The sequence below is a fragment of the Anomaloglossus baeobatrachus genome, chromosome 2, assembly GCF_048569485.1.
Source record: "Anomaloglossus baeobatrachus isolate aAnoBae1 chromosome 2, aAnoBae1.hap1, whole genome shotgun sequence".
In the NCBI taxonomy this organism is placed as follows: Eukaryota; Metazoa; Chordata; class Amphibia; order Anura; family Aromobatidae; genus Anomaloglossus; species Anomaloglossus baeobatrachus.
In genome coordinates, this window is record NC_134354.1 from 221,282,262 (window position 1) to 221,307,277 (window position 25,016).

Here is a 25,016-nt window from a genome sequence, read left to right on the forward strand (position 1 = left end):
GTGAGCAGCTTATTTTCGAGGGGCTGCTGATAAGTCATTGGCTTTGTGATCTTTTTTTGTTTCTATAGTAATGAATGTTACATCACATGAAAGCCTTATGTGTCTAATATATGTTTTCAAAATTTTGTGTTTGTTGCTTATGGCAACAGTGTTCTACGCACGCAGGAAAACAAAATGGTGGAGTCTAAAGCCTGCTTTACATGCTGCAATGTATCTTACAATGTGTCGGCGAGGTCACGTCGTAAGTGACACGCATCCAGCATCGTAAGTTACATTGCAGTGTGTGACAGGTACGTGCGATTGCGATTGAACATTAAAACGTTCATCGCATACACATCGTACCTTTCTCTAGAATTGCACGTCAGATTGTTTATCGTACCCGTGGTAGCACACATTGCAGTGTGTGACACCCCGGGAACGATGAACAGATCTTACCTACGTCCTGCGGCTCCCGGCCCACAATGCAGAAGGAAGGAGGTGGGCGGGATGTTTACATACCGGTCAGCTCCGCCCCTCTGCTTGTATTGGCCGGCTGCCGTGTGACGTCGATGTGACGCCGAACGTCCCTCCCACTCCAGGAAGTGGACGTTCGCCACCCACATCGAGGTCGTATGGAAGATAAGTACGTGTGACGGGGGTTAATCGTTTGTGTGGCACGTTCAACAAATTGAACGTGCCACACATACGATGGGGGCGTTGCAAATCGCATACGATATTGTATGCGAAATTGCAACGTGTAAAGCAGGCTTAATGCGATATTCACAGCAACTGAGAGCAGAGGAGTGATAAAATTCTTGTTTCTGCAAGGAAAGTCCCCAAAGAATATTCATGGCGATATGTTGCAGACATTGGCTGATCAACGCCCTTCATATTCCACAGTTACCAAATTTAAAACGGTCCACTTCAGCACCAATGAAGCAGAACGTCCTGGACGACCGAGAGTGGCTGTGGTTCTGGAGATCGTTGATGCTGTGCACAACCTGATACTGGAGAATCAATGAATTTCAGCTAAAGCAATATCAGACATCATGGGGATTTCCTGTGAACGTGTTTGTGTCATTATCCATGAACATTTGGACATGAGGAAGCTATCTGCAAAGTGGGTCCCCAAATGTTTGACAACAGATCAGAAAAGCATGTGAGTGAAAACTTCCCGATCCATTTGTCAGCGTTTCTGGACTGATAAGAACTTCTTGAATCGACTGGTCACTATGAATGAGACCTGGATTTATTTGTATGACCCTGAAAACAAGGAGCAGTGAAAAGAGTGGAGGCACAGTGGTTCTCCTCGTTCAAAGGAGTTCAGGGTACAAAAATCAGCCACTAAGGTGATGGCGTCTGTGTTCTGGGATAAGGAGGGTGTGCTGCTAGTGGACTACCTTCAAAAGGGTTCCACCATCAATGCAAGGTATAACATTGAACCTTTTGACCAACTGAAGGCAGCTCTGAAAGCCAAAAGGTGCGGCAATCTGTCCAAAGGAATCTGGTTCCTGCAAGACAACGCCTCCACTCACACTGCACAAGTTACCATGGCAAAACCTGCAGAGCTGGGCTTCCAGCTGGTTGACCATCCACCTTATTCACCAGAACTAGCTCCCTCTGATTATCAACTGTTTCCAAACCTGGAGAAACACCTCAAGGGTACCAAATTGCACACCATTTATGATGCCATGGCTGCTACGGATGCCTGGTTTGAGGCTCAACCAAAATCCTTCTTTTTGCTAGGCTTACAGAACTTGGAATACCGATGTAAGAAGTGTATTGACATAAGTGGAGAGTATGTGGAATAGATATAAAGTTTCAGCATCCTATCTCGTTTCTTTCTGGGTAAATCCAAAGACTTATCAGTAGCCCCTCGTATTATGTACAGTGGTATGAAAAGGTGTTTGCCCCCTTCTTGGTTTATTTTGCATGTTTGTCACACTTAAATGTTTCAGATCACCAAACAAATTTAAATATTAGACAAAGATAACACAAGTAAACACAAAATGCAATTTATAAATAAAGGTCTAATAGAAAAAGAAATCCAAACCTACAGGGCCCTACATGAAAAAGTGATTGCTCCCTAAACCTAATAACTGGTTGGGCCACCCTTTGCAGCAACAACTGCAATAAAGCATGGGCTTTTACAATGCTCTTGAGGAATTTTGGCCCACTCATCTTTGCAGAATTGTTGTAATTCAGCCACACTGGTGGTTTCTACACTCTCGTTCTACAGAAGATACCATGACTGATTGTAAGTAAAGGCTGTTTTTTTAAGATGCACATTGGTGCTCTGTTTTTGATCAGAGATAACATTTAGTAAGGTTACTTAGGGTTACTCTTCGCTGAGCGGGGACACCACATTGTCTCCATTAAGATGCCAACCTCAGCAGATAGGCAGGGTCAGTCTAGGAAGCCACTAGGGACAATAAGGCTTGCACTGCCTTACCAGAGCATCTACATACCTCCTTGAGACTCCTATCTTTGGTCTTTATTACATTATATTTTATTTTTGGAGTGCTGTTTTTAATGTATATTTAATAATGATATCCTTTTAGGGTTTTGTTTGCTAGGTTGGTAATTGATTCAGGACCCCTTACTTCAACACATTTTTTCAGGTTGTTTTTCATTGTTTGAAATCAACCTTTATTACTCTTTTACAATCAGATCACGTAAAATTAACCTATATTACCTAAAAAATATTATAATATATATATATATATATATATATATATATATATAAATAATATAATATATTTAATTAGATTTATTTATATATTCTTAGTATAATTTATAGATTTAAACAACAGGTCCTTTTCTGATGGCACATCCCCTTTATGATAGTTAGGTTTGCATGAGAAGGTATGAGTTGTTTATTAAATGAGTTGTACATGGTTGGACATAATTGATTTCTTCCTATCAGGTTATAATACTCCTATTCTCCATAGCTGTGAACTGCAAACAGACACAACCAACACATCTGTCTTGCACGGTATGCGAAAAACATAGTTATGAACCTGATGCATTGTCAATCAACAACAGAGGGTGCTGTCATGGAGCATAAAAGTAATTAAATAGTGAGCAATTCCTAAAAGTAGTGTTATCGTCAGAATTACTCAGTAGAGACAGGAACAGCCCTGAATTACCCTGTAGGGCAGTCAGACATTGTGCGGCTACCTCACCGGTGCCGACAGCATTATACAAATACCACTTCTCATAAATTATGGGAATTATTCTTACATTATCTCACTTAAGACTGAATAATTATTCATTGAGTTTAATCCAATTCCCTAATACAACTTCATTTTAAAACAAATTTCTAAAACCACTTGATGAATCAATAATAGAATATGTAGTCAGCATATTAAATATAATAACAGATATATATGTTACCATATGTTTTAGATTAAAAAGACAGCTTCACTTACCACTCCCTGGAATGTTGGTGGCACAAACCCACAATAAATAGGAACAAAACAACTGCAAATAAGAGCCTGTGAAAACAAAAGATTTGACTGAACATCATACTATATGTTTGACTTTTTCCCATTATTAAGAAGTAGGCCTTCTAGATTAGTACAGCCTATACACTAATGCACTTTGTGCATGTGCTACCAAAACTTACAAGGAAGAGAGACTCCGATACACCCTGGAAGACAAATAGAGGAGTGCATCAGAATACAGTACAATTTTTTTTTCATTATTAAGAAGTGGAAATCCTTAACTAGTAAAGCCACTGGCACCATGTGCCAGGGCTGCCAAAAATTAGAAGGAAGAGAGACTCCGAAAAAACCTGAAAAACACGTACAGGAGGGTCTCAGAATAAATTTTTTTCCATTATTAAGGAGTGGAAGGACTAGTAAAGCCTATGAACTATGTGCAAGGGCTGTCATAAGTTAGAAGGAGGGACTCAAATACACGCTGCAAGACACGTAGAGGAGGGCCTCAGAATAGAATACAATTTTTTCCCATTATTTAGGAGTGGGATTCCTTGACTAGTTGAGCCTTTACACTATGTGCCTGGGGTGCCAAAATTAGGAGAGACTTCAATACACCCTGAAAGACACATAAAGGAGGGCCTCAGAATACACTTTTTTTTCCCATTATTAAGGAGTCGGATACTTAGACTAGTAAAGCCTATGCACTATCTGCAAAGGGTGCCAAAAATTAGAAGGAAGAGCGACTCCAATATACCCTGGAAGATATGTAGAGGAAGGCCTCAGAATATAATTTTTCCAATTATTAAGCAGAAGATTATTATTAAGAACTCCTTAACTAGTAAAGCATATCCACTATGTGCAAGAGCTGCCACAAGTTAGAAGGAGGGACTCAAATACACGCTGAAAGACATGTAGAGGAGGGACTCAGAATATTTTTTTCCATTATTAAGGAGTGTGACTCCTAGACTAGTAAAGCCCATGTACTATGTGCAAGGGCTGCCAAAAGTTAGAAGGAAGAGGGACTCTGATACAAACTGGAAGACATGTAGAGGAGGGCCTCAGAATACAATTTTTTTCCATTATTAAGGAATGGAACTACTAGACCAGTAAAACCTATGCACTATGTGCAAGGACTGCCAAGAGTTAGAAGGAGGGACTCAAATACATGCTGCAATATACGTAGAGGAGGGCCTCAGAATACAATTTTTCCAATTATTAGGGATTCAGACTCCTTGATTAGTAAAACTGATGCATTATGTGCACAGGCAAAAATTCAGAAGGAAGGACTCGTGGATAGGGACTTGTGGAAGATAGGTCTCGTGGATGAACATGTTTTTTGTGCTCCCGCAGAATGTGCAGTTTGAACTGGCCCACGGCCTAGGTCTCTGCTTAAACCATCACGAACACATCAACTTCCTCATCGCTTACCGTATGCCTTGCACATATTAAATTAGGTACATGATGTATGCCTATAAATTTACAGTATTAAAATTGAATATAATAGATATAGCCCTAACCAAGAACTTTTGATTTTAGGTTGCAGCAGCAAGGACTGTAAGGCAGTAATCCATGCCTGTATGCCTGTAATCCAAAAGTATCCCTCCTACAGCAGCTCTCCTTACACTAAATGCATAAAACAGCGGTATTAATAGGGAATAGAATAGCTGTAGACTTAAAAAAAATACTCTCTGTTTTAGGGTGCAGAAGCAAAGACTGTAAGGTTAAAATCCCTGCCTATTTGCCTGTAATCCAAACCTATCCCTCCTGCAGAAGCTCTCCCTACACTAAATGCAGCAAACAGCAGTATTATTAGGAAATAGAATAGAGGTAGCCCTGACAAGGGACTTTTGGTTTTAGCATGCAGCAGCAATGACTGTAAGGAAATAATCCCTAGTGAAGTGATACTGTGCTTCTGCACTGATAAGCATTCTACTGAAGTAATTTTGTACCGCTGGTGGTTCTGGTGATGTATTTCTGTACTTCTGGTGGTTCTGTTGATGATTTCTTGTATTGATGGCGGTTTTAATGATGTATTTCAGTACTGTTGGTGGTTCTGGTTATGTATTCATGTGCTGTTATTACTTATGATTCTGTACACATGTAACAATTCATACCTTATATGAGTACGTGATACATGGCTATGTAAATATGTGACTGCAGACTACGGAAATCCTCAAAGCACTCATCCTCTTTGCAATATGGGCAAGTATTGGGAACTATCTGTGTTTGTTGTATCTTGTATCACACTGTATATGTATGTCTATATTGTCTGTGTATATATACAGTATATATATATATATATATCCAAAGGAGAAAGAAAGTCGCACTCCAGATGATCAACATATCACTCCGTCTTTATTGCTTATTGCTGGTTTATTACTTAGCTTCCTCTGGACCCGTGGAAGCTAAGTTCTAGCGAAACGGCACGCCGTCGTCCGGCGTTGTATGGCTTGTCTCACGCTCCCCACCGCTTGTACCTTCATGTTTCCCCTGCAATAAAGACGGAGTGATATGGTGATCATCCGGAGTGCGACTTTCTTTCTCCTTTGGATTTATCTTGGTCTTCACCGCAAGTCTGCACCATGATCCCCTCCATGGCTCAGTAGGGCTCAAGTAGCTGAACGTGTAGTAACACGCGGAGTAGGTGGTGCACCGGGACTCTTACCTCTTTCATATATATATATATATATATATATATATATATATATATATATATATATATATATATATATATGGTCTCTGGTAGATTATATTTGTTTCTTTAGCCTCATGATGAACCGTACTTACGGGGAAATGTGTCGAGACGAACCATAAGGCAAATCATCCATACTTCACAGCGGCCATATTGCACAGAGGACTGACTATATAATACACTTTTCACCAGCAGTACGACAATTTTTGTCCTGGCTATTTTTGCTTATGTGAAATATCTTCATTAAAAGCACTCTTTGGCTTATTATAAGCTAAGTATAGCTTGGAAGATCTAACGCCATATTTACAGTGCCTACAAGTAGTATTCAACCCCCTGCAGATTTAGCAGGTTTACACATTCGGAATTAACTTGGCATTGTGACATTTGGACTGTAGATCAGCCTGGAAGTGTGAAATGCACTGCAGCAAAAAAGAATGTTATTTCTTTTTTTATTTTTTTTTTAAATTGTGAAAAGTTTATTCAGAGGGTCATTTATTATTCAACCCCTCAAACCACAAGAATTCTGTTTGGTTCCCCTAAAGTATTAAGAAGTATTTCAGGCACAAAGAACAATGAGCTTCACATGTTTGGATTAATGATGTCTTTTTCCAGCCTTTTCTGACTAATTAAGACCCTCCCCAAACTTATGAACAGCACTCATACTTGGACAACATGGGAAAGATAAAGGAGCATTCCAAGGCCATCGGAGACAAGATCGTGGAGGGTCACAAGGCTGGCAAGGGGTACAAAACCCTTTCCAAGGAGTTGGGCCTACCTGTCTCCACTGTTGGGAGCATCATCCGGAAGTGGAAGGCTTATGGAACTACTGTTAGCCTTCCACGGCCTGGACAGCCTTTGAAAGTTTCCACCCGTGCCGAGGCCAGGCTTGTCCGAAGAGTCAAGGCTAACCCAAGGACAACAAGGAAGGAGCTCCGGGAAGATCTCATGGCAGTGGGGACATTGGTTTCAGTCAATACCATAAGTAACGTACTCCACCGCAATGGTCTCCGCTCCAGACGAGCCCGTAAGGTACCTTTACTTTCAAAGCATCATGTCAAGGCTCGTCAACAGTTTGCTCATGATCACTTGGAGGACTCTGAGACAGACTGGTTCAAGGTTCTCTGGTCTGATGAGACCAAGATCGAGATCTTTGGTGCCAACCACACACGTGACGTTTGGAGACTGGATGGCACTGCATATGACCCCAAGAATACCATCCCTACAGTCAAGCATGGTGGTGGCAGCATCATGCTGTAGGGCTGTTTCTCAGCCAAGGGGCCTGGCCATCTGGTCCGCATCCATGGGAAGATGGATAGCACGGCCTACCTGGAGATTTTGGCCAAGAACCTCCGCTCCTCTATCAAGGATCTTAAGATGGGTCGTCATTTCATCTTCCAACAAGACAATGACCCAAAGCACACAGCCAAGAAAACCAAGGCCTGGTTCAAGAGGGAAAAAATCAAGGTGTTGCAGTGGCCTAGTCAGTCTCCTGACCTTAACCCAATTGAAAACTTGTGGAAGGAGCTCAAGATTAAAGTCCACATGAGACACCCAAAGAACCTAGATAACTTGGAGAAGATCTGCATGGAGGAGTGGGCCAAGATAACTCCAGAGACCTATGCCGGCCTGATCAGGTCCTATAAAAGACGATTATTAGCTGTAATTGCAAACAAGGGTTATTCCACAAAATATTAAACCTAGGGGTTGAATAATAATTGACCCACACTTTTATCTTGAAAATGTATTAAAATTTAACTGAGCAACATAACTTGTTGGTTTGTAAGATTTATGCATCTGTTAATAAATCCTGCTCTTGTTTGAAGTTTGCAGGCTCTAACTTATTTGCATCTTATCAAACCTGCTAAATCTGCAGGGGGTTGAATACTACTTGAAGGCACTGTATACTGTGTAATTTTACACATATAGCCGTTGTTTGTATGTGATTATTTTTTTGTCCCATTAAGTCCTTTGGTATTTATTCTTACCGTCTTGCTTCTGGTATCCAGGGGCAGATGGGAGGAATTTTGGGAATATATCATATATATGGACTTGTAATGGTCATCCTGTAATTGAGGACAAAATTTTGAGGATACGGATATTTTATCCTGGGGTATGCACTAATTTGCCAGTGTGGCATTTGTGTGTGTTTTTTGCACTTTTATAGTATTTTGTAAGAAAAATTGATATTTGGGAATATTTCTGAGTTTTTATGCATATATTATATTCCCGACCTTTGGTCATATTTATAAAACCCCTTTAACCCCTTCATGACAGATGACATACTGGTACGTCATTGGTCGTGTCGCAGTAATCACCACCGGCTGCTTTGGTGAGTTGGTGGTGATCCCTGGATCCGCAATCCTCCTGCGCTTGCTTGCCACTTAGACCATGATGTCAAAATGTGACAGAAGAATTTAAATGGCCGCAGCGAGCATCACCCCGTTACCCGAGGCCCTGTGACGTGATCACGAGGAGCTGATAGTTGTTATGGTAGATCGGGGTCATGTGATGACTCCTGACGCGACCATGACGTACTTCCTGTAAGAGCCGGCAGAGCGGCGGCTATGAAAGGAACAGTGCATTTTTGCTGATTAGAGCTGTGCAGCTCTGATCAATAGAAATGCACAAGCAATCAGACTGCTGATCCATAAAGTCTCCTAGGGGTACGAGTAAAGTAAATAAAAAATGGAACAACAAAAAAGTTTTTAAAAATATGAAAAAAAAATAAAAAATTAAAAGTTCAAATCACCCCCCATTTACCCCACTAAAAATAGAATAGTTAAAGAATAAAATACAGTATATGTACATATTTGATATCACCACATTCACAAATCCCCGATCTATCAAAACATAAAATCAGTTAATCTGATTGCTACACAGCATTGCGAGAAAAAATTCCAATTACCAAAATTACGGTTTTTGGTCACCGCAATTTATATTTAAAATGCAATAACAAGCAATCAAAACAGCATCCACACAAAAATGGTATAATTAAAAATGTCAGCTCAAGACGCAAAAAATAAGCCATCACTGAGCCCCAGATACAGATAAATGAGAATGTTACGGGTCTCAGAAAATGGTGCCAAAAGCGCTACTTTTTTTGGACAAACTTTTAAAATAATTTTAACTCCTTAGATAAAAGTATACGTTTGGTCTCTACGAACTCATACCGACCTGAGGCATCATACCAACACATCAGTATTACTTTATAGTGAACGTGGTGAATAAAATACTCAAGACACAATCGTGCAATTGTATTTATTTTGCAATTTCACCACGCTTTGAATTTTTTTTACGTTTTCCAGTACACTATAAGGTAAAACTAATGGTTTTGGTTTCGTATTCATGTATTGCTGATGGTTCTGGTGATGAAAACAGTCCCAGATCCATCATCACTATGTGAATACATCATCGGAGCCATAAACAGTATATGAATATAACACCAGAACAACAAACACTATATGAAGGTGTCACCCCAGCCACCATCAGTACAGAAATACTAGACCAGAACTACCATAAATACATGAATACGTCAGCAGTGCCATTATCCATACAGGAACATGACACAAGTGCCTTCATCAGTTTTGTTGCAAACTGTATTTGTTTCATGATGGATATAAAAACCATCATACGTATCCCTTTATAATGGGGTTTGTTTAGCTCCTAGTGGTGTATCCAACAAATGCTGCACACCTTAATTGCAACCAAATGGCCCCATTATATTTAAATAATATTAGTTTCCATGACTGTCCTTGGGTTTGACATTTAAAACATAATGCTATTTTTCCATGGTAATGTGTAAAAGGTCTGCAAGTAATGAATAATTCCATATTCAACTATGAAAACACACAAAAAGAGGATTGAGCAAATGACCGAACGCAAAATGTACGTCGAGATCTGAGGTCTATACTTTGAGAATTTTGTGGGCACCTTAGGATCTACCTTGAGACGAATTACTTATATTTTAAAGCACTCAGCACTTTGGTATGTATTTCTGAATTCCCTCAATAAGTTTATGTATTTACTTCCACTTAAAGGAAACTAATTTGTACTAGGGATACAGATTTTTTATGTATTATTAGTATGTCTCTTTAGGGTATATTACCTGGGTGCCTGTACCCACCATACAATTCTATGCACCGTATCTGTATGTTTTGTTTGTTACAGTGTTTCAGTCCATTTTAGATTTTTTATGACTGTACAAATTAAATTGTATGTTTTACTTGACCCTTAACTCCTTGTTCTTTGGTTTACATATTCTATTGAGTGGTCGTGTGTGTGTGGCGCCCCTGACCTGGTCAGGCACCACTGAGTACTGCACCCATGCTGGGGGCAGAACAATACAGGTAATCCAGAAGGCTGACCAGGGTGTGGTTACACAGGCGCATAGTAACCAGGTCTCCCATATGGACCTTTGAAGGGACCCCTGGGGAATCCAGGAGGGGGCGTGGCATACATTTTTACTCAAGGGGTGTGGTAGAGAGTCTGGTTGCTAAGTTGCGGAGGCAGACACAGAGGGGTAGTAGTGAGCCGAGTCAGTCAGTGAAGCTCACTAGAAATATCAAAAAACTGACCCGCACATCCAACAAATGTGAACAGGTGCTAACTGAAAAAACATAGTAACTATAAATGCAAACAGTTGCACACTGAAAAAGCCAAAAATGTACTAGGGAAAATATGGCACTGCATTACTGCAAAAGAGAGATATTTAGCTTATGTATTGGCCAATGCATGGAAGCCCGGAAACCAAACGGCAAGGTATATCTCTGTATTCCGGGAACCTAACTTAAATGCCACTATCTAGGTTAAAAACATCCATATCTGGGAAAAATGCCACTATTTGGACTGCAAACCTTCATGTATGGGCAGCTAGGCTCCTGCTATAATGGTTATGAACAGCCAGTGTTACAAGGGGAATGGAAGGAGGGTAGCGGGGTTCCTGAGGAGCTTGACATCGCTCTCCCCCAGGAAACGGTACGGGACGGGGACGGGGGATGCTTGCAGCGCTACCTGTGGTTTGCGGCCAGGTGTTCAGTCGCCGCTGCGCAGTCTCTCTCCGGGGCAGGTGTTACAGGCAGCCGGATGGAATCGCTCACCACGGGTGGAGCGGGGAAGCCCCGGGAGGTTTATGAGACCCAAGGCAACAGTCCTCAGGGACACTGGGGGCACAGGGACAGGGCGGCGGCATTACTCACACCAGTCATGGAGTGTGGTTCCAGTTGTTCTTTATTTAAAGTCCGTTCCACATCGCACTTGGGTGCTGGTCCTCGCCGTCTGTAGCCTTTGGTCGGTCCCGGGCAGGTAGGAGGAAGGGGGGTCCGGTGAGGTGTTCTGGGGGTCTCTCCCGTTCATGTGCTTTAGTGCCGTCCCCGTGGCATGGAGCATCTTGGGAACTCGCCGCCTCTCTGTCTCCCTCATCCCGGTCGCGTACCACACCGCCACCAGGTACAACTTTCTCCAGGGATCCCCAGTCCTCAACTCCATTCCCTTCCTCTAGATGTTATCAGCCCTGGTCTCCTGGCATCTCCTCAACAGGAGCTGTCCTGTGTAAGTCTGCACTCTCCTGCAGCCTCTGATGTTCTGCCTAAAACTTCTGTGTGCTCTGCACTAAACTCACTCCTATTCAGGCCCCCCTCCCCTTGAGTTGTCATGGAAACCTGCCTGTGTGCAGCCACCTGCTCATTAAGGAGACAGGATGAGTCATAAGCTCAAAACTACATTCTGCAAAAGCTATTAACTCCTTCCTGCCAGTGTGATGTGAGTGTGCGTGTGGACTTCACTCCTGCCTGGGAAAAAATGGGGTAACATTTAATACCCTGTAACGACCCAGTTGCAGGGGCGTTACACAGGCACATATAGGGTTATTATGGAGTTTGGGCAGGAAGGGGTTAGCAAGGAATTGGTGCGCTGCTTGTCAGTATAGGGGGAGCAATGGGGATTTGAATAGTCACGTGGTGAGGAGTCAGATAAGGGATTGGAAGGAAGTTTGTAGGAAGAGGTGGGGAATTAGGGTGAGGGAGCACCTTTATAAGAGGAGGAATAGCTGTTGTGACATCCTGTCATTTGGATCCAGGACCACCTGCCCACCCGCCCCTTATTAAGTGGTTAATAAAGAATTTATAAACAAAAAAAAGTATATATATATATATATATGTTAATATAATTATACTCATGTGTGAGGGTTTTGATTGTAGGTTGCATTTATGTCATGGCAGCTGAGGTGAGGAGGTCAGGGATAGCCTTGGTTAATGGAGTAAGGGCTAACATCAGAGGTATGCTGACCCTTCATACTTGGTTATGGTTAAGTTCCGGCCGGGACGGTTCCTGGGGAACAGGTTAAAAATTTGGAAGGAACAGCACTGTGACAATGGTCAGACCCGAGTTGGAGTGGTTCGACTGGGGATGGTTTCTGGTGCTGTTTTTTCAGTGGTTTAGGCCAATCAGGATCTCCTCAAGGAAAAGGTTATGGTTATGACGGTTTAACATTTTTGAGTATGTTCGTAATTGTAATTAATAAAGGCTGCTGTATACTTGCATCGTCACTCAGCGTTGGTGTTGTTATTTGTGCATGGGGACAATTTACAATACCCTGGTCATTTGTCTTTTGAAATTTTTGTGTTTAGGTGCCATTATAATGTTGCAATAGATGTCTAATATATACTCTATAAGTAATTTACACAGATATACGGTCCCTCTCCAAGCATGTTTTTATCTCTTTATTTTTTGCTGCAATAACCACTTTGCTGTTATTTGTTACTAAAAACTCTTTTGTATGATGAATAAAGATTTCTTGATGATTTTTTATACATTATTTACTCCAGTTCTCGTTTCTCTACAGTGAGGACAATGTCGGTAAAGTGCTGTAGAATCATACGTAAGCACTCTAGAAACAAGCATGATATATTGTCTTTTGTCTACACGAGTGCAAACCGCTGTAACTATAGCATGTACAGCTACACAAGTAAACAAACAAGCAAATATTCTTCATCTGGTGGAGTCATATCATACAAAACTAGATTGCGCAAGAGAATGTATTTTACATCAGTGACAAGATTCAATCTTCTACCTGTATGACCTCCTCTTTGGACTTGAAATCAGAAACCAATATATTTTTTCCATCTGACAGACGTGTGAGAGCGACGTTGAGTCTTCCTGTTGCAACCAGATGTGCGTTGTCAGGCAAAAAATTCAGGAGAGCTTTCTGTAATATTGTTACCAAATTAAAGGTTCCAAAAAATGGGCCAAATATGGGTTTCCGAGCTTCAATGGCTGCATCTAAGATTATGTTCTGTAACTCATCTGTAAGGATAAAAGAAAACAAATCACACAACAAATAAATGTATCATTTTAGAAAAATAATCAAAAAATATAAGAAATGAAAGGAAACAAATTTATCTAAGATTAATCCCTTCTCATTTGCTTTTGTTTTTTCCCCTCAAGAAGGCACATCAGCTTCTAAAACTAATACATGTTTCTATAGGGTTTTCTGGTTTCATACAAACGTTACTTGTTGCTCTCTCTAGAACCCTACAGCTGATCATACTCTTCCCATAGTTCATTTAGTTAATGGATATTCCTCAGGATTATTGATGAATGAACCAAAACTGTAAAATTCAGGGGTCGTACAGAACACTTTGAGTCCAGTGCTCGAACTCGAACTTCTCATTGAAGTCCATGTCCAAATTCAGAGTTCAGATGCTGAATAAAGTTTGTTCAAAGGCTGCAGCACAGCCAATCAACAAGCTTTTCAGCTCTGGGAACTTCCAAAGCCGTCATTGCCATGCCAGGTATTGGCATGGCTATGATTGGCCAGTGCACCATGTGACCCAGCCTTTATAAAGGCCGAATTACGGGTGACACCATGATTCTATTCTCAGCCTGGTGCACAGTACCCTAACAGAGCCTGGTGCATAGTGCCCAGTGGAGCCTAGTACAGAGTGCCCTAACAGAGCCTGGTGCAGAATGCCCTAACAGAGCCTGGTGTAGAGTGTCCTAACAGAGTCTGGTGCAGACTTCACTAACAAAGCTTGGTGTACAGTGCCCTAAGAGAGCCTGGTTTACAGTGCCCTGACAGAGTCTCGTGCACAGTTTCGTAATAGAGCCTAGTACACAGTGCCCTAACAGAGTAGAGTAGAGCACCCTATTAGAGCCTGGTGCAGAGTGCCCTAGTAGAGCCTGATGTAGAGTGGCCTAATAAAGCCTGGTGCACAGTACCCTAATTGAGCATGGTCCACAGTACCTAATAAAGCCTGATGCAGAGTGCCCTAATATAGTCTGGTGCAGGGTGCCCTAACAGATCCTGGTGCACAGTTCCCTTAATAAAGCCTGGTGCACAGTACCCTAATACTGCCTGGTGCAGGGTGTCCTAACAGAGCCGGTTGCAGGGTTGAATAACAGAGCCTGGTGCACAGAACCCTAATAGAACCTGTTGCCTGGTGCCCTAACACAGCCTGGTGAACAGTAGCCCCCGGAAGAAGGATCAATACGAAACCTATAGGTCGGGGCTCATCCCCCATCCCACACTCAGGTATGCTAGTCTGCTTAGTATTGTGACCTTACAAATCGTTTGTACACGGTTACATGGCTTATTGAACTTACTATATGGTCACGGTGGGACATTGTGTGTTTATCAGCACATTTCTATCTCTGGAACACCTCTGTCTTTTCACGGGCAGCTGTCAGCTGGGCTGTCATTAGTGTCGGCTTATTTCAGAGCGGACTTACATGCCTATGTGGTATGAGGGCGCCATCTGCTGGTGTTTACCGTTTATTTCACGACTTTTACATTTCTATGTATTTTTTGTATTTGCTGTAATGCCTTTATAATATCTAATAAAACTATTTGCACCTTTAGTAATCAAGCTGTTGTACAGAATTTTCTTTTCTTTTTCATCTTCATTTCTGTATATGGCTTTTTCCATATTGAAAAAATGACACGGTTATGTCCGTGTCTGTTGGTATCATTCACCTAATTGAGCCTGATGCAGAGTGCCCTAACACAGCTTGGTGCAGGGTGCCCAAATAGAGCCTGGTGCAGAGTTCCCTAGCAGAGCCTCGTTCACAGTACCCTAATAAAGCCTGGTACAGAGTGTCCTAACAGAGCCTGGTGCAGAGTGCTGTAACAGAGCCTGGTGCAGAGTGCTCTATATGGCCTGGTGCACAGCACCCCAATCGAGCCTATTGCAGAGTGCCCTAGTAGAGCCTGATGCAGAGTATCTGAACAGTGCAATAATCTGCTGGGAACTCTCTCTCTTCCCTACTATGTACTTTTTGCAGTACAAAGAATGAGGAGAGCATCAAATTGGGGATGTAGACGTGGCCATAGTGCTGCTGATGGTAGTGTTGTAGCTGTCCTAGACCTCACATGGAGTGAAGCAAATCCGAGTGATGTGCGCAGTTCACAGAGATAGTGGTCACACTGCCTCAGCTTCACAGCAAAAGATGAAGCAGGGCGCAAAAGCACAGCGGTCAGCCCCTAGCCAGTATGTCGGCTGCTATTGCCCACCGTTTGATGAACTGAGCATACCAAAGCCAGCTAAAAGGAGCTTCCTGGCATGGCATTTGTTCAGCCAATGTGCTGATAAACAAGACACGGGTAGTTTGCATGTTGTGCCACCTGAGCCTGCAGTGAGGCATACAGTAAATGTTCTTAACCTGAGCACCATCTGCATGACGAGGCATCTGAATGCAAAACTTGAGTTGCAGTAGCATAGACACTTGAAAAACTGGGAAAGATCTGAGGCTCCTACTGCTCCCTTTTCTGCTGCGGTTTGGCCTCTTCCTCCCCCTCTTGAGCAAAAGGACCACCTTACTCCCTACAAAGAGAGATTATGACAGCACCACCACCAGCAGCAGTGTCATTTAGCTTCTCCACAATGTCCCATGGAAACGTTCAGCTGTCCATCCCCCAAACACTGGAGAGAAAGAGAAAATACCTTCTCACCCACAAGCCCTGGTCCTGAATTACAGAATTAAAAATTCCTGGCCTTTTAAATGCTGCCACTCTGGCTGGTGCAGATGGACTCTTTTAAAAAACGAATGGCGATGGCTGTCCCACAGTATGTAGTGATTGATATACTTTCCACTGCCGTTTGTGAGTTCTATGTGCCATTCATAATGTCTTGGGGCTTCCCCAAATAAAAAAAATTTGCCTCTTCCACCTACACCGCCACATCCACCTCTACTTCCTCCTTGACCTCTTCTCCAGTTGGACCTCCACCTCCTCATTGAAGATTATTTTTTACTTTATGTCATTTTATTTATATTTTGTTCTGTTATTTTTAGTCATTTCCACATCTACATTTGTTTGCAGGACAATTGTCCTGTTTTTACCTCTATTTTGCTTCCTTTTGCTGCCCCCTACCCCTTACTACCAACATTTTACAGTACAAAAATTTGAGCCACCATTGACTTGTTTGGGGTTCAGCGTTCGGGTACCGAACTGAACTTTTGAGTACAGTTCGGTCAAACCTGGCGTACCCGAACATCCATGGGTCCATTAATTCCTACTCAGGATGTATGCACAAACTGCTAAGACCCAAAACCGCAACAATATCACATGTCCGAATAAAGAGACACAAATAGCATAAACCAAAACTGAACTTTGATAGAGAGATATCTCTGGGGTTGGTTACGGCTTGGGATAACAAGTGATCAAGGCCCAATTAGTTAACTGGAAAACATTTGAAACAAGGCGTAATGCTGGGCCGGACTCCCGGAGCAATCAGCCTTCGATCATCTACCACCGTTTCTCAATATTGACTGCCATGAAGGAGCAAGGTTGCTAGACTTCACTCTGCCCCCCCTCCCATGAAAAACAGGGCCTGCTCAATCCTGTCCTGGAGACCCGATAAAAAAATATCCAGACCTATATCCGTTAAATGGACACCATTTGGTAACATAAGACCCAAATTGTCCCCCTCCAGCTGCCTATGCCTTACAACCACCCCAGCCTTGAAGTGCACAAAAAGGGACATGCGTACATTGAGCGTGCATCGATACCGCTCAACCACCGCAGCCTCCCGCGGCCCCTGCCACGCGATCCGGGTAATGACCTCCAACTAGACCAGCATGAGCTCTGGGAAAAAACGTTAAATTTATCCACATCAGACCTCATGGTGGTAAGTAGCTCTGCAAGCCGGCAGGAACACAGGTCATTGCCCCCCGCATGAAGGACCAGGATCACAGGAGACAAGATTTCTTCCACCTGGTCGATGAACAGCTCTCTGACTAGCCCATAAGATGTTAAGATATAAGAGTGGCCCAACAGCCATAGTACCGCCTATGTAAAAGCAAAATATAGTAAAGCAAAATCGGGCCTGATATATGGCACAAAACAAGTAGAAAGTGATCTACTAATGTGCCGGATGTCAGCGTTGGACAAACCAGCTTGTGCTGCCTCTGTAGCAGCACCTATCCTAAAAGAGTGCATACCAAACTTAGAAGGGGACAGGCTGATGGACCAAAGGCACTTACAAAACAGCAACAGAAACTGGAACTTCATCAGCGGGGAACCAGCCTCATGGGACAAGAAGGACTCACCAGAGCGGCATACTGACATATAGTCATTGACCACAGTGATGGGACATACAGGACCAGGCATAGAAGACAACGGAATCCAAGAGCCAGTGCTGGAGGGGGTCAATTTTTAACTTGCGAATTAAAATATGCAAACCACCATTGCAAAGGGTAACATCATTGTAACGAAGGCCACCGGACCATCCTGCACCCACCCTGGACAGCCTGGTGGATAATGAAAAATTTTGTTATATCTGACTAGCCACGTAGCTTAAAATGAAATGCCAGCCCAGTTAAACGGTCCTGAGCAACAAAGGCGGAGAAATCCATGTCATGCAAATGAAACAAATATTGGACATTAACCGCCATATGAGCAGAATCTCAATCAGCAACGGGCTATGTCCAACAAAGCAAAGCCACTACGCCCACACCTTACCATAAGCCCGCCATGTCGCTGGAGCCACAGTAGCTCTCACCAAGGGGATCAGATGTTGGCTAGCAGGTCACGCATACTGGTTGGGCAAGGCAAACCCTCTGCCTGGGCATGAGGGCAAAGCTCTTGAAACCTCTGGAAATCAAAACGGGAAAGGGCAACAGCAACAACATTATGGGTTACTGAAATATGGCAGGCGTGAAACCAGATGTTAAACCCTAGCCACTCAAGTACTAATGATCTAATAACCGGAGGAGAAGATGAAGACAAGTGGTTAATGGCATAAACGACACTCATGTTGTCAGTCGAAAACAAAATACGCTTATTCTGGAGGACAAGGCCCCAATTGCATCTGTGGCCAAGAAAGGAAAAAGCTCGAGGAGGTTTAAATTTGAAACCCAACCCTCAGCATGCCATGAATCTGGCCAATATCCACCGCTGCTCACCAAAGATGACACCAAAATCGAGGGACCCCGAGGTGTCGGAAAAAAGGATAGCTCCTCATTAGTCATTTTAGTATCCTGAAACCACGTATGACCATTGTATATGACTGATTCTGATACACTACGCACAGAATCAAAACCCTAAGTAAGGAAAGCAATTTTGAAACTTTGTCAGGTGGATGGTGATAGACCATGGACACGAAATCAATTTCAATGCCCAAAAGGATAGAGTGGAAATGGGGCCAACTGTTTTGTCATTCGACAAAAGGAAAGAACACCGAATTGAGCCATGAGGTGACAAAAGATGTCTAATAAAACTTGGCAATTGGTGGAATCACGTGGGCCAACAAAAAGAAAATCATCCAAATAGTGAATAAAGGAATGGGAGCAAGATTCACATTTTATAACCCATTCCAAAAAAAAGAGCTAAAAAGCTCTAAATACTAGCAGTTAATATAGCAGCCCATAGGAAGGCTTGTATCAATAATCATCGATGAACCATTCCAGAAAATGATGGCAATTATTCGGGTGGACCGGCAGAAGCCAGAAAGCCATCAATGCTCCCGGGGTGGCCTGACTAACTAATAGGACAGCCCTATCAAACAAAACATAAGTGACTGAGACATCCGCCTCAGATATGCTGTTGTTTACAGATAAGCTTTTGGGGTAGGATAGGTGTTGAATCAGGCGGAACTTGCCCAGTTCCTCTTTGAGGACAACTCCCAAAGGAGATACACGCAGATTGAAAAAGGCGGAGGAAGCAAATGGGCCTTGGAACTTGCCTTTTGGCAAATCAACTTTCAGCTTTTGAATCTAAATGTGGTGGAACTTTATGGCCGATTTAAGGTTCGAGGCGAAAGTTGAAGGGAATGGAGAAAACTAAAGTACCGATCAAGCCACGATCCCATCACGAAGACGCTTACTGGTGTCCTTATGCTCCGATGGGTTGGCTGGTTTCGCCCGAAGCGTAGCGGACGGGCGAGGACACTTCGCGGCTGCATGCAGACCTCTGCAAGTGGAGCACTCCTGTTTGTACTTGCAGAGGCCAAAGAAGTGGTAGTGGCCTTCATTGAATAACCAATATGTGTCGGGTCTATGAACGGCCATTGAGCTGGAGTCGGCGGAGGTGCTAGGGGCCGCTGCCTGAAAGGGGTTGTCAACTTTTTGGGCCATCATTAAATGCGGCCAGGTGTCCGTGGCTTTGACTTACCAACCCAACTGGGGTTGGAGGGCCAGGCGGCACCGAAACTCCTCATTCTTACACCACACTGATCTCCCATGTGCCTTGTAGGAATTATAAATGGTGTCAAGAAAGATAAATATCTCAGAACAGCGCTCAGGGTGTTTCTTCCCATGATGCATCCCATAACGAAAAAGGTTTGTAGCCAATTGTTAATGGAAGAGGAGGGTCAGGGGACCCTTGCTGGCCAATTAATAAAGAGGGCAATCTGGTCACTTGTTAGGAGCTCTAGACTCCGGGGGTCGCCTGGCCAGATTGCACTCATCACAAATAGCATGCCGGGCAGACAGCAATCCCCCCGCTCCGCACAGTGCAGGCAGCAAAACACAGGTTCTCCCCTGTGCTCACAGCCCGGTACTTTCTCTGTGACACAGGCGTGCACACCTTGATGACATCAGCATGTTGTGCGCGCCTGTATCATTTGAAAAATTCCCAAAGGAGAAGATGCGGTGATGTGGGGCCTGTACGGAGAGGTCAGTGGGGACTTTTTTTTTTTAATAGACTGAAAAGAGGACAATAAGGAGGGGAGGATTGGGATCAGAAGAGGGTGGAAGAGGGGCTTCAGGGCCTTATGGTGCATGCAGGGGAAAGAGGTGAGGTTAGAGAGGGGGAGGAGCACATTATATATGAATTTCAAGGCAACCTGACAGGTCACCCTATACCCTCCAGCAGCATTCATATCTGTATATCAAAATGCCCTGCCTAACCAGCCCTGTGTAATAATTTTCACTAAAATGACTGTTTAAAAAAAAAGGATTTATAAACTTCACTGCTTCCATGCTAATTAGGCACTCGACTAGTCGATGGGGCAGACTAATCGGCCCTCATTCCATGCTATTATACCGTTGTGGGCTTGACAACATGATTTACATGAGCAAGCCTCACCGCCAGCCCCTGGAAATTTTGTGCATGCGCGTGACTGTGTTCACTCACATTTAATCTCATCTGAAGTCAGGAATACATGTCCCAGCTTCAGAGAAGTATTCACACGCACATTCCACGTGCTGCGAGCACATCGAGGGAGGAACTGTATTAATCCGGTGATGTCGGTAACAGTGGCGTGAATGCCTATAGGACGACCGAGGGTCATAGGAAACCAGCGTAATAGATGGAGAACGCCACCTAGGTGACCAAGAACGGCGACTTCTCCAAAAGGATCTGGAATGGCGAGATGAATGGCTGCTACGTCTGCTATTACTCCAGCACCCTGATGTATGGCGGAAGAGATGACTGTGAGGGAGCTGCAGTTAAGAGGACATCCCATACTAATTGGTGGTTGGTGGGCACAGGGGTCAATATTAATTGGTGGTTGGTGGGTGCAGGGGTTAATAACCTCCGGCCACAGCTCTATGTTGCGATGGGACAGTAGCAACGTGCGTCAGCTGTGGTCGGAAGCTGAGAGGAAGTGGGGGGGGCTAAGCACAGGGTGAGCGAACAGATAGTGCGCATGCCCTGTGACGTCATCTGTGCGGGATTTAAGAGCTTTGTTGGGTGCATTCACCTAGCGGACCATCGTAATTCACCGCCTGAGCCTCAGGAGGGACAGGATGCTACTCAGCCAGGATGGCGGTAAGGAACGCATCCCCTTGCCTCCCGAAACTGTCGATGATGGCAGCAGCCAATGAATAGGCCATCTCTTACCTGCAGCGCTACAGTGTCCAGGTAGCCAGCAGCACAGCATCTCACGATGAGGAAACGCCAGATCCAGGAAGAATGAGAAATAGAGAGGGGAACAGTGGGAGGAAAAATTACCATGATTGGACAGCACACAGAAAGAACGCGGGTTTGGACATGGGTGAAAGCTTAATCCCCACAGTACTGTGCACAGAAGTCAGAGTACATCCAGTTTACTCACTGACATGCCCTACAGTAGACGTAGACTCTTCCAGAGATCTTATCTCAGGAGAAAACTTTGGAGAGTCAGCATGTTGAAGTTTACACGCTCTTTGTGCATACAGTCTTATGCCCGATATACTGCCTGTAAATAACTCCTAGCTGTGTAATCAGCCTTCACTGCTGATTTTATCATAGTAGATTAGTAGGAGTGATCTCTATATTACACCATAGAGTCTCTGTTTTCAGGTAATATGTCTATGCACATTTATTAGAAAAAAAAACCCTCTACTTTTCATAGATTTGCTCCATGATATTCATTTGCTTAATGTGCTACGATGTGAAGCCATTAAAGGGGTGGTCCACCCATTTTTTTTTTCCCCCAATGATTTTCACTTACCATTGTCTGCATCTTCTTCAATAGCCTCTATTTCCATTTCTGGCACTGAGCGGCGCTATCCTGCACGCTCAGTGCCTGTCACATGACCCCCTGGAGCTGTGGCCGCCGGCATCCTCTGACGTCCCGGCATTTCCGGGCTCTCAAACAAGACGGGTACGTCACAGGAGGCCGGCGCCACTCACACTGACTGACAGGGCTGTGGGCGGTGACTACCGCACGTCACAGCACAGCATCGAGGGGAGGAGCCGGAGAACTTTACTGTGGAGCGGTGAAAGCAGACGCTTTCCAGCATTCAGCTGTGGCAGGTACGGGCTCCAGTCTGGAGTACAGGGGGGGTTTCCTCCACTGAAATCCCCCCTGTCACGCAAGTATCTGATCACACTGTCCACCCGCCCGCTCTGCTCAGCTGTCAGGAGAACGGGCGGTGTCGGCAGTGTGATCATATACTCCCACCAGCAGCACAGCTGCATGGGACCAATCTGCTCCACTCTGTCACCTGCACTACAAGTTCCAGAGTGGAGACAGTGACATGCTCTGCTCTGATACATAGTTTGCTGCATGTCACTAATTGTCTCCACTATGGGACTTGTAGTGCAGGTGACCGGATGATACATGTCACTGTCTCTACTCTGTGATTTCTGCTGCATACTACCAACTGTATACACTCTCACCTGCACAACAAGTCCCACAGTGGAGACAGTGACATGCAGCACACTATGTGTCAGAGCAGAGCATGTCACTGTCTCCACTGTGGGACTTGTAGTGCAGGTGAGAGTGTATACAGTTGGTACTATGCAGCAGAAATCACAGAGAGGGGCAGTTAGTGACATGTATCATCCGGTCACCTGCACTACAAGTCCCAGAGTGGAGACAGATAGTGACATGCAGCACAGAAAGACCAAAGGATAAAAGCTCTATTACCATGATTAGGCAGTGCACACAGGAAGGAGGGGAGGGAACTGTTGTGGTGGAGATCTGAGGGGAGGGAACAGTCAGAATGGGTTGGGAGATAGATTGCTAGTTACTGCAAAGGATTATGGAAGTTGTAGTAACTGAACACAGGAAGTTAAGAGAGAGATTAACTCCATCAGAGCTGGAGCCAGAAATGAAGATGTTATGCTAGACCATGATAAAAGATAATATTGGTAAAATAACGTGATAGATGTGTTTAGAGGCACATAATAGCAAGATTTATCAAAAAAAAAACAAAACAGTTTTGGTAACTGGACAACTTCTTTAATTTCCTAACTAAGTTTTTGCTTTGTTTGCACATTCAGGTCAATGACACGGGGTCATTTGTATAATTGGCTGAATGAACATAACAGGAAGTAAATATTTTAGAATAACGTGGATATTTGTAGTTGATATAACATTACTAAATAGTACAGGGGTCTCAAACTCAGATGGGTGTCGCACATAGAAAAAAAAAACAATTTAGGGGCCTCGCTGATTGCAGGACAAAGTGACGTTTTTATTGATACCATATTTTTTTTCTCTACACCTTTGGATCACTGTTTTTGAACATTTTTTGCTTGTTTATTATAAGAAAAGTGCACTTTTTTTAAAAAAAAAATTATATAAAAAAACAGTTTTGATGTTAAAAAAAATGTCATGCTATATTTTGTTTTGTTTACATTTTATCCCTTTCTTGTAAGTAATATCGTTTTACAATTACCACCATATAGTAATATTGGCAAACATCTTTTAGTAATGTCCCCCCCATCCTGTTCCCCTTCTTGAAGTAATGTTCCCATCCTGGTCCCCATTCTGTAGTAATGTACCCATCATGTAGTAATGTGCCCCATCCTTGTCACCATCCTGTAATAATGTGCCTATCCTGTAGTAATGTGCCCATCCATGCCCCAATCCTGTAATAATGTGCCCATCCTGTAGTAATGTGCCCATCCAATCCTCTTTTACAAATGTGCCCCATTCTTGTCCCGATCCTGTAGTAATATGCCCATCCTGTAGTAATGGGCACCATCCTTTTCCCCATTCTGTAGTAATGTGTTCCAGCCTTGTCCCCTTTAACTAATGTGCCCCATACTTCTCCCCATCCTGTAGTAATGTGTCGATCCTGTAGTAATGTGCACAAACTTGTCCCCTTTAACTAATGTGCCCCATCCTTGTCCCCATCCTGTAGTAATGTGCCCATCCTGTAGTAATGTGCACCCTCCTTAACCCCATCTTGTAGTAATGTTTCCACGTACCTCAGTGCTGTATACCCCCAGTACAATCTGTCCCACGCACCCCAGAGCTGTATACCCCCAGTACTATCTGTCCCACGCACCCCAGAGCTGTATACCCCCAGTACTATCTGTCCCATGCACCCCAGAGCTATATACCCCCAATACTATCTGTCCCACGCACCACAGTGCTGTATACCCCCCCAAGTTCTATTTTCCCCACGCACCCCAGAGCTGTATACCCCCAGTACTATTTTCCCCACGCACTCCAGAGCTGTATACCCCCAGTACTATCTGTCCCATGCACCCCAGATCTACATACCCCAGTAATACTTGCCCCATGCACCCCAGAGCTGTATACCCCCAGTACTATCTGTCCCACGCCCCCGAGTGCTGTATACCCCCAGTACTATCTGTCCCACGCACCCCAGAGTTGTATACCCCCAATACTATCTGTCCCACGCACCACAGTGCTGTATACCCCCAGTACTATCTGTTCCACGCACCCCAGAGTTGTATACCCCCAATACTATCTGTCCCACGCACCACAGTGCTGTATACCCCCAGTACTATCTGTTCCACACACCCGTGCTGTATACCCCCAGTACTATCCGTCTCATGCACCCCAGAGCTGTATACCTCCAGTACTATCGGTCCTACATACCCCAGAGCTGTATACCTCCAGAACTGTCTGTCCCCCCACCCCAGTGCTGTATGCTCCCAGAACTGTCTGTTCCCTGACACCAGTGCTGTATACCCCCCAGAAGTGTCTGACTCTCCACTCCAGTGCGCTATACCCCCAGAGCTGTATGTCCCCCCACCCCAGTGCGGTATACCACCCTACAGCTGT

The 25,016-nt window shown here is 43.9% G+C and overlaps 1 protein-coding gene across 2 annotated transcripts in view; it reads right to left on the reverse strand.

Moving 5' to 3' along the window:
• The window catches only part of LOC142289718 (omega-hydroxyceramide transacylase-like), a 56,829-nt gene that overhangs the window by 19,313 nt on the left and 12,500 nt on the right, over window positions 1-25,016 (reverse strand). Inside the window, exons 1-3 of one of the 2 annotated variants that reach the window (XM_075333644.1) lie at window positions 21,981-22,112; window positions 13,181-13,413; window positions 3,411-3,476 (exon numbers count right to left, since the gene is read on the reverse strand). In XM_075333644.1, the coding sequence (XP_075189759.1) occupies window positions 3,411-3,476; window positions 13,181-13,413; window positions 21,981-22,017 (336 nt within the window). In that variant the 5' untranslated portion in view covers window positions 22,018-22,112. Of the gene's footprint in view, window positions 1-3,410; window positions 3,477-13,180; window positions 13,414-21,980; window positions 22,113-25,016 lie in introns of those variants that run through there. The other variant, XM_075333643.1, reaches the window with a different exon arrangement.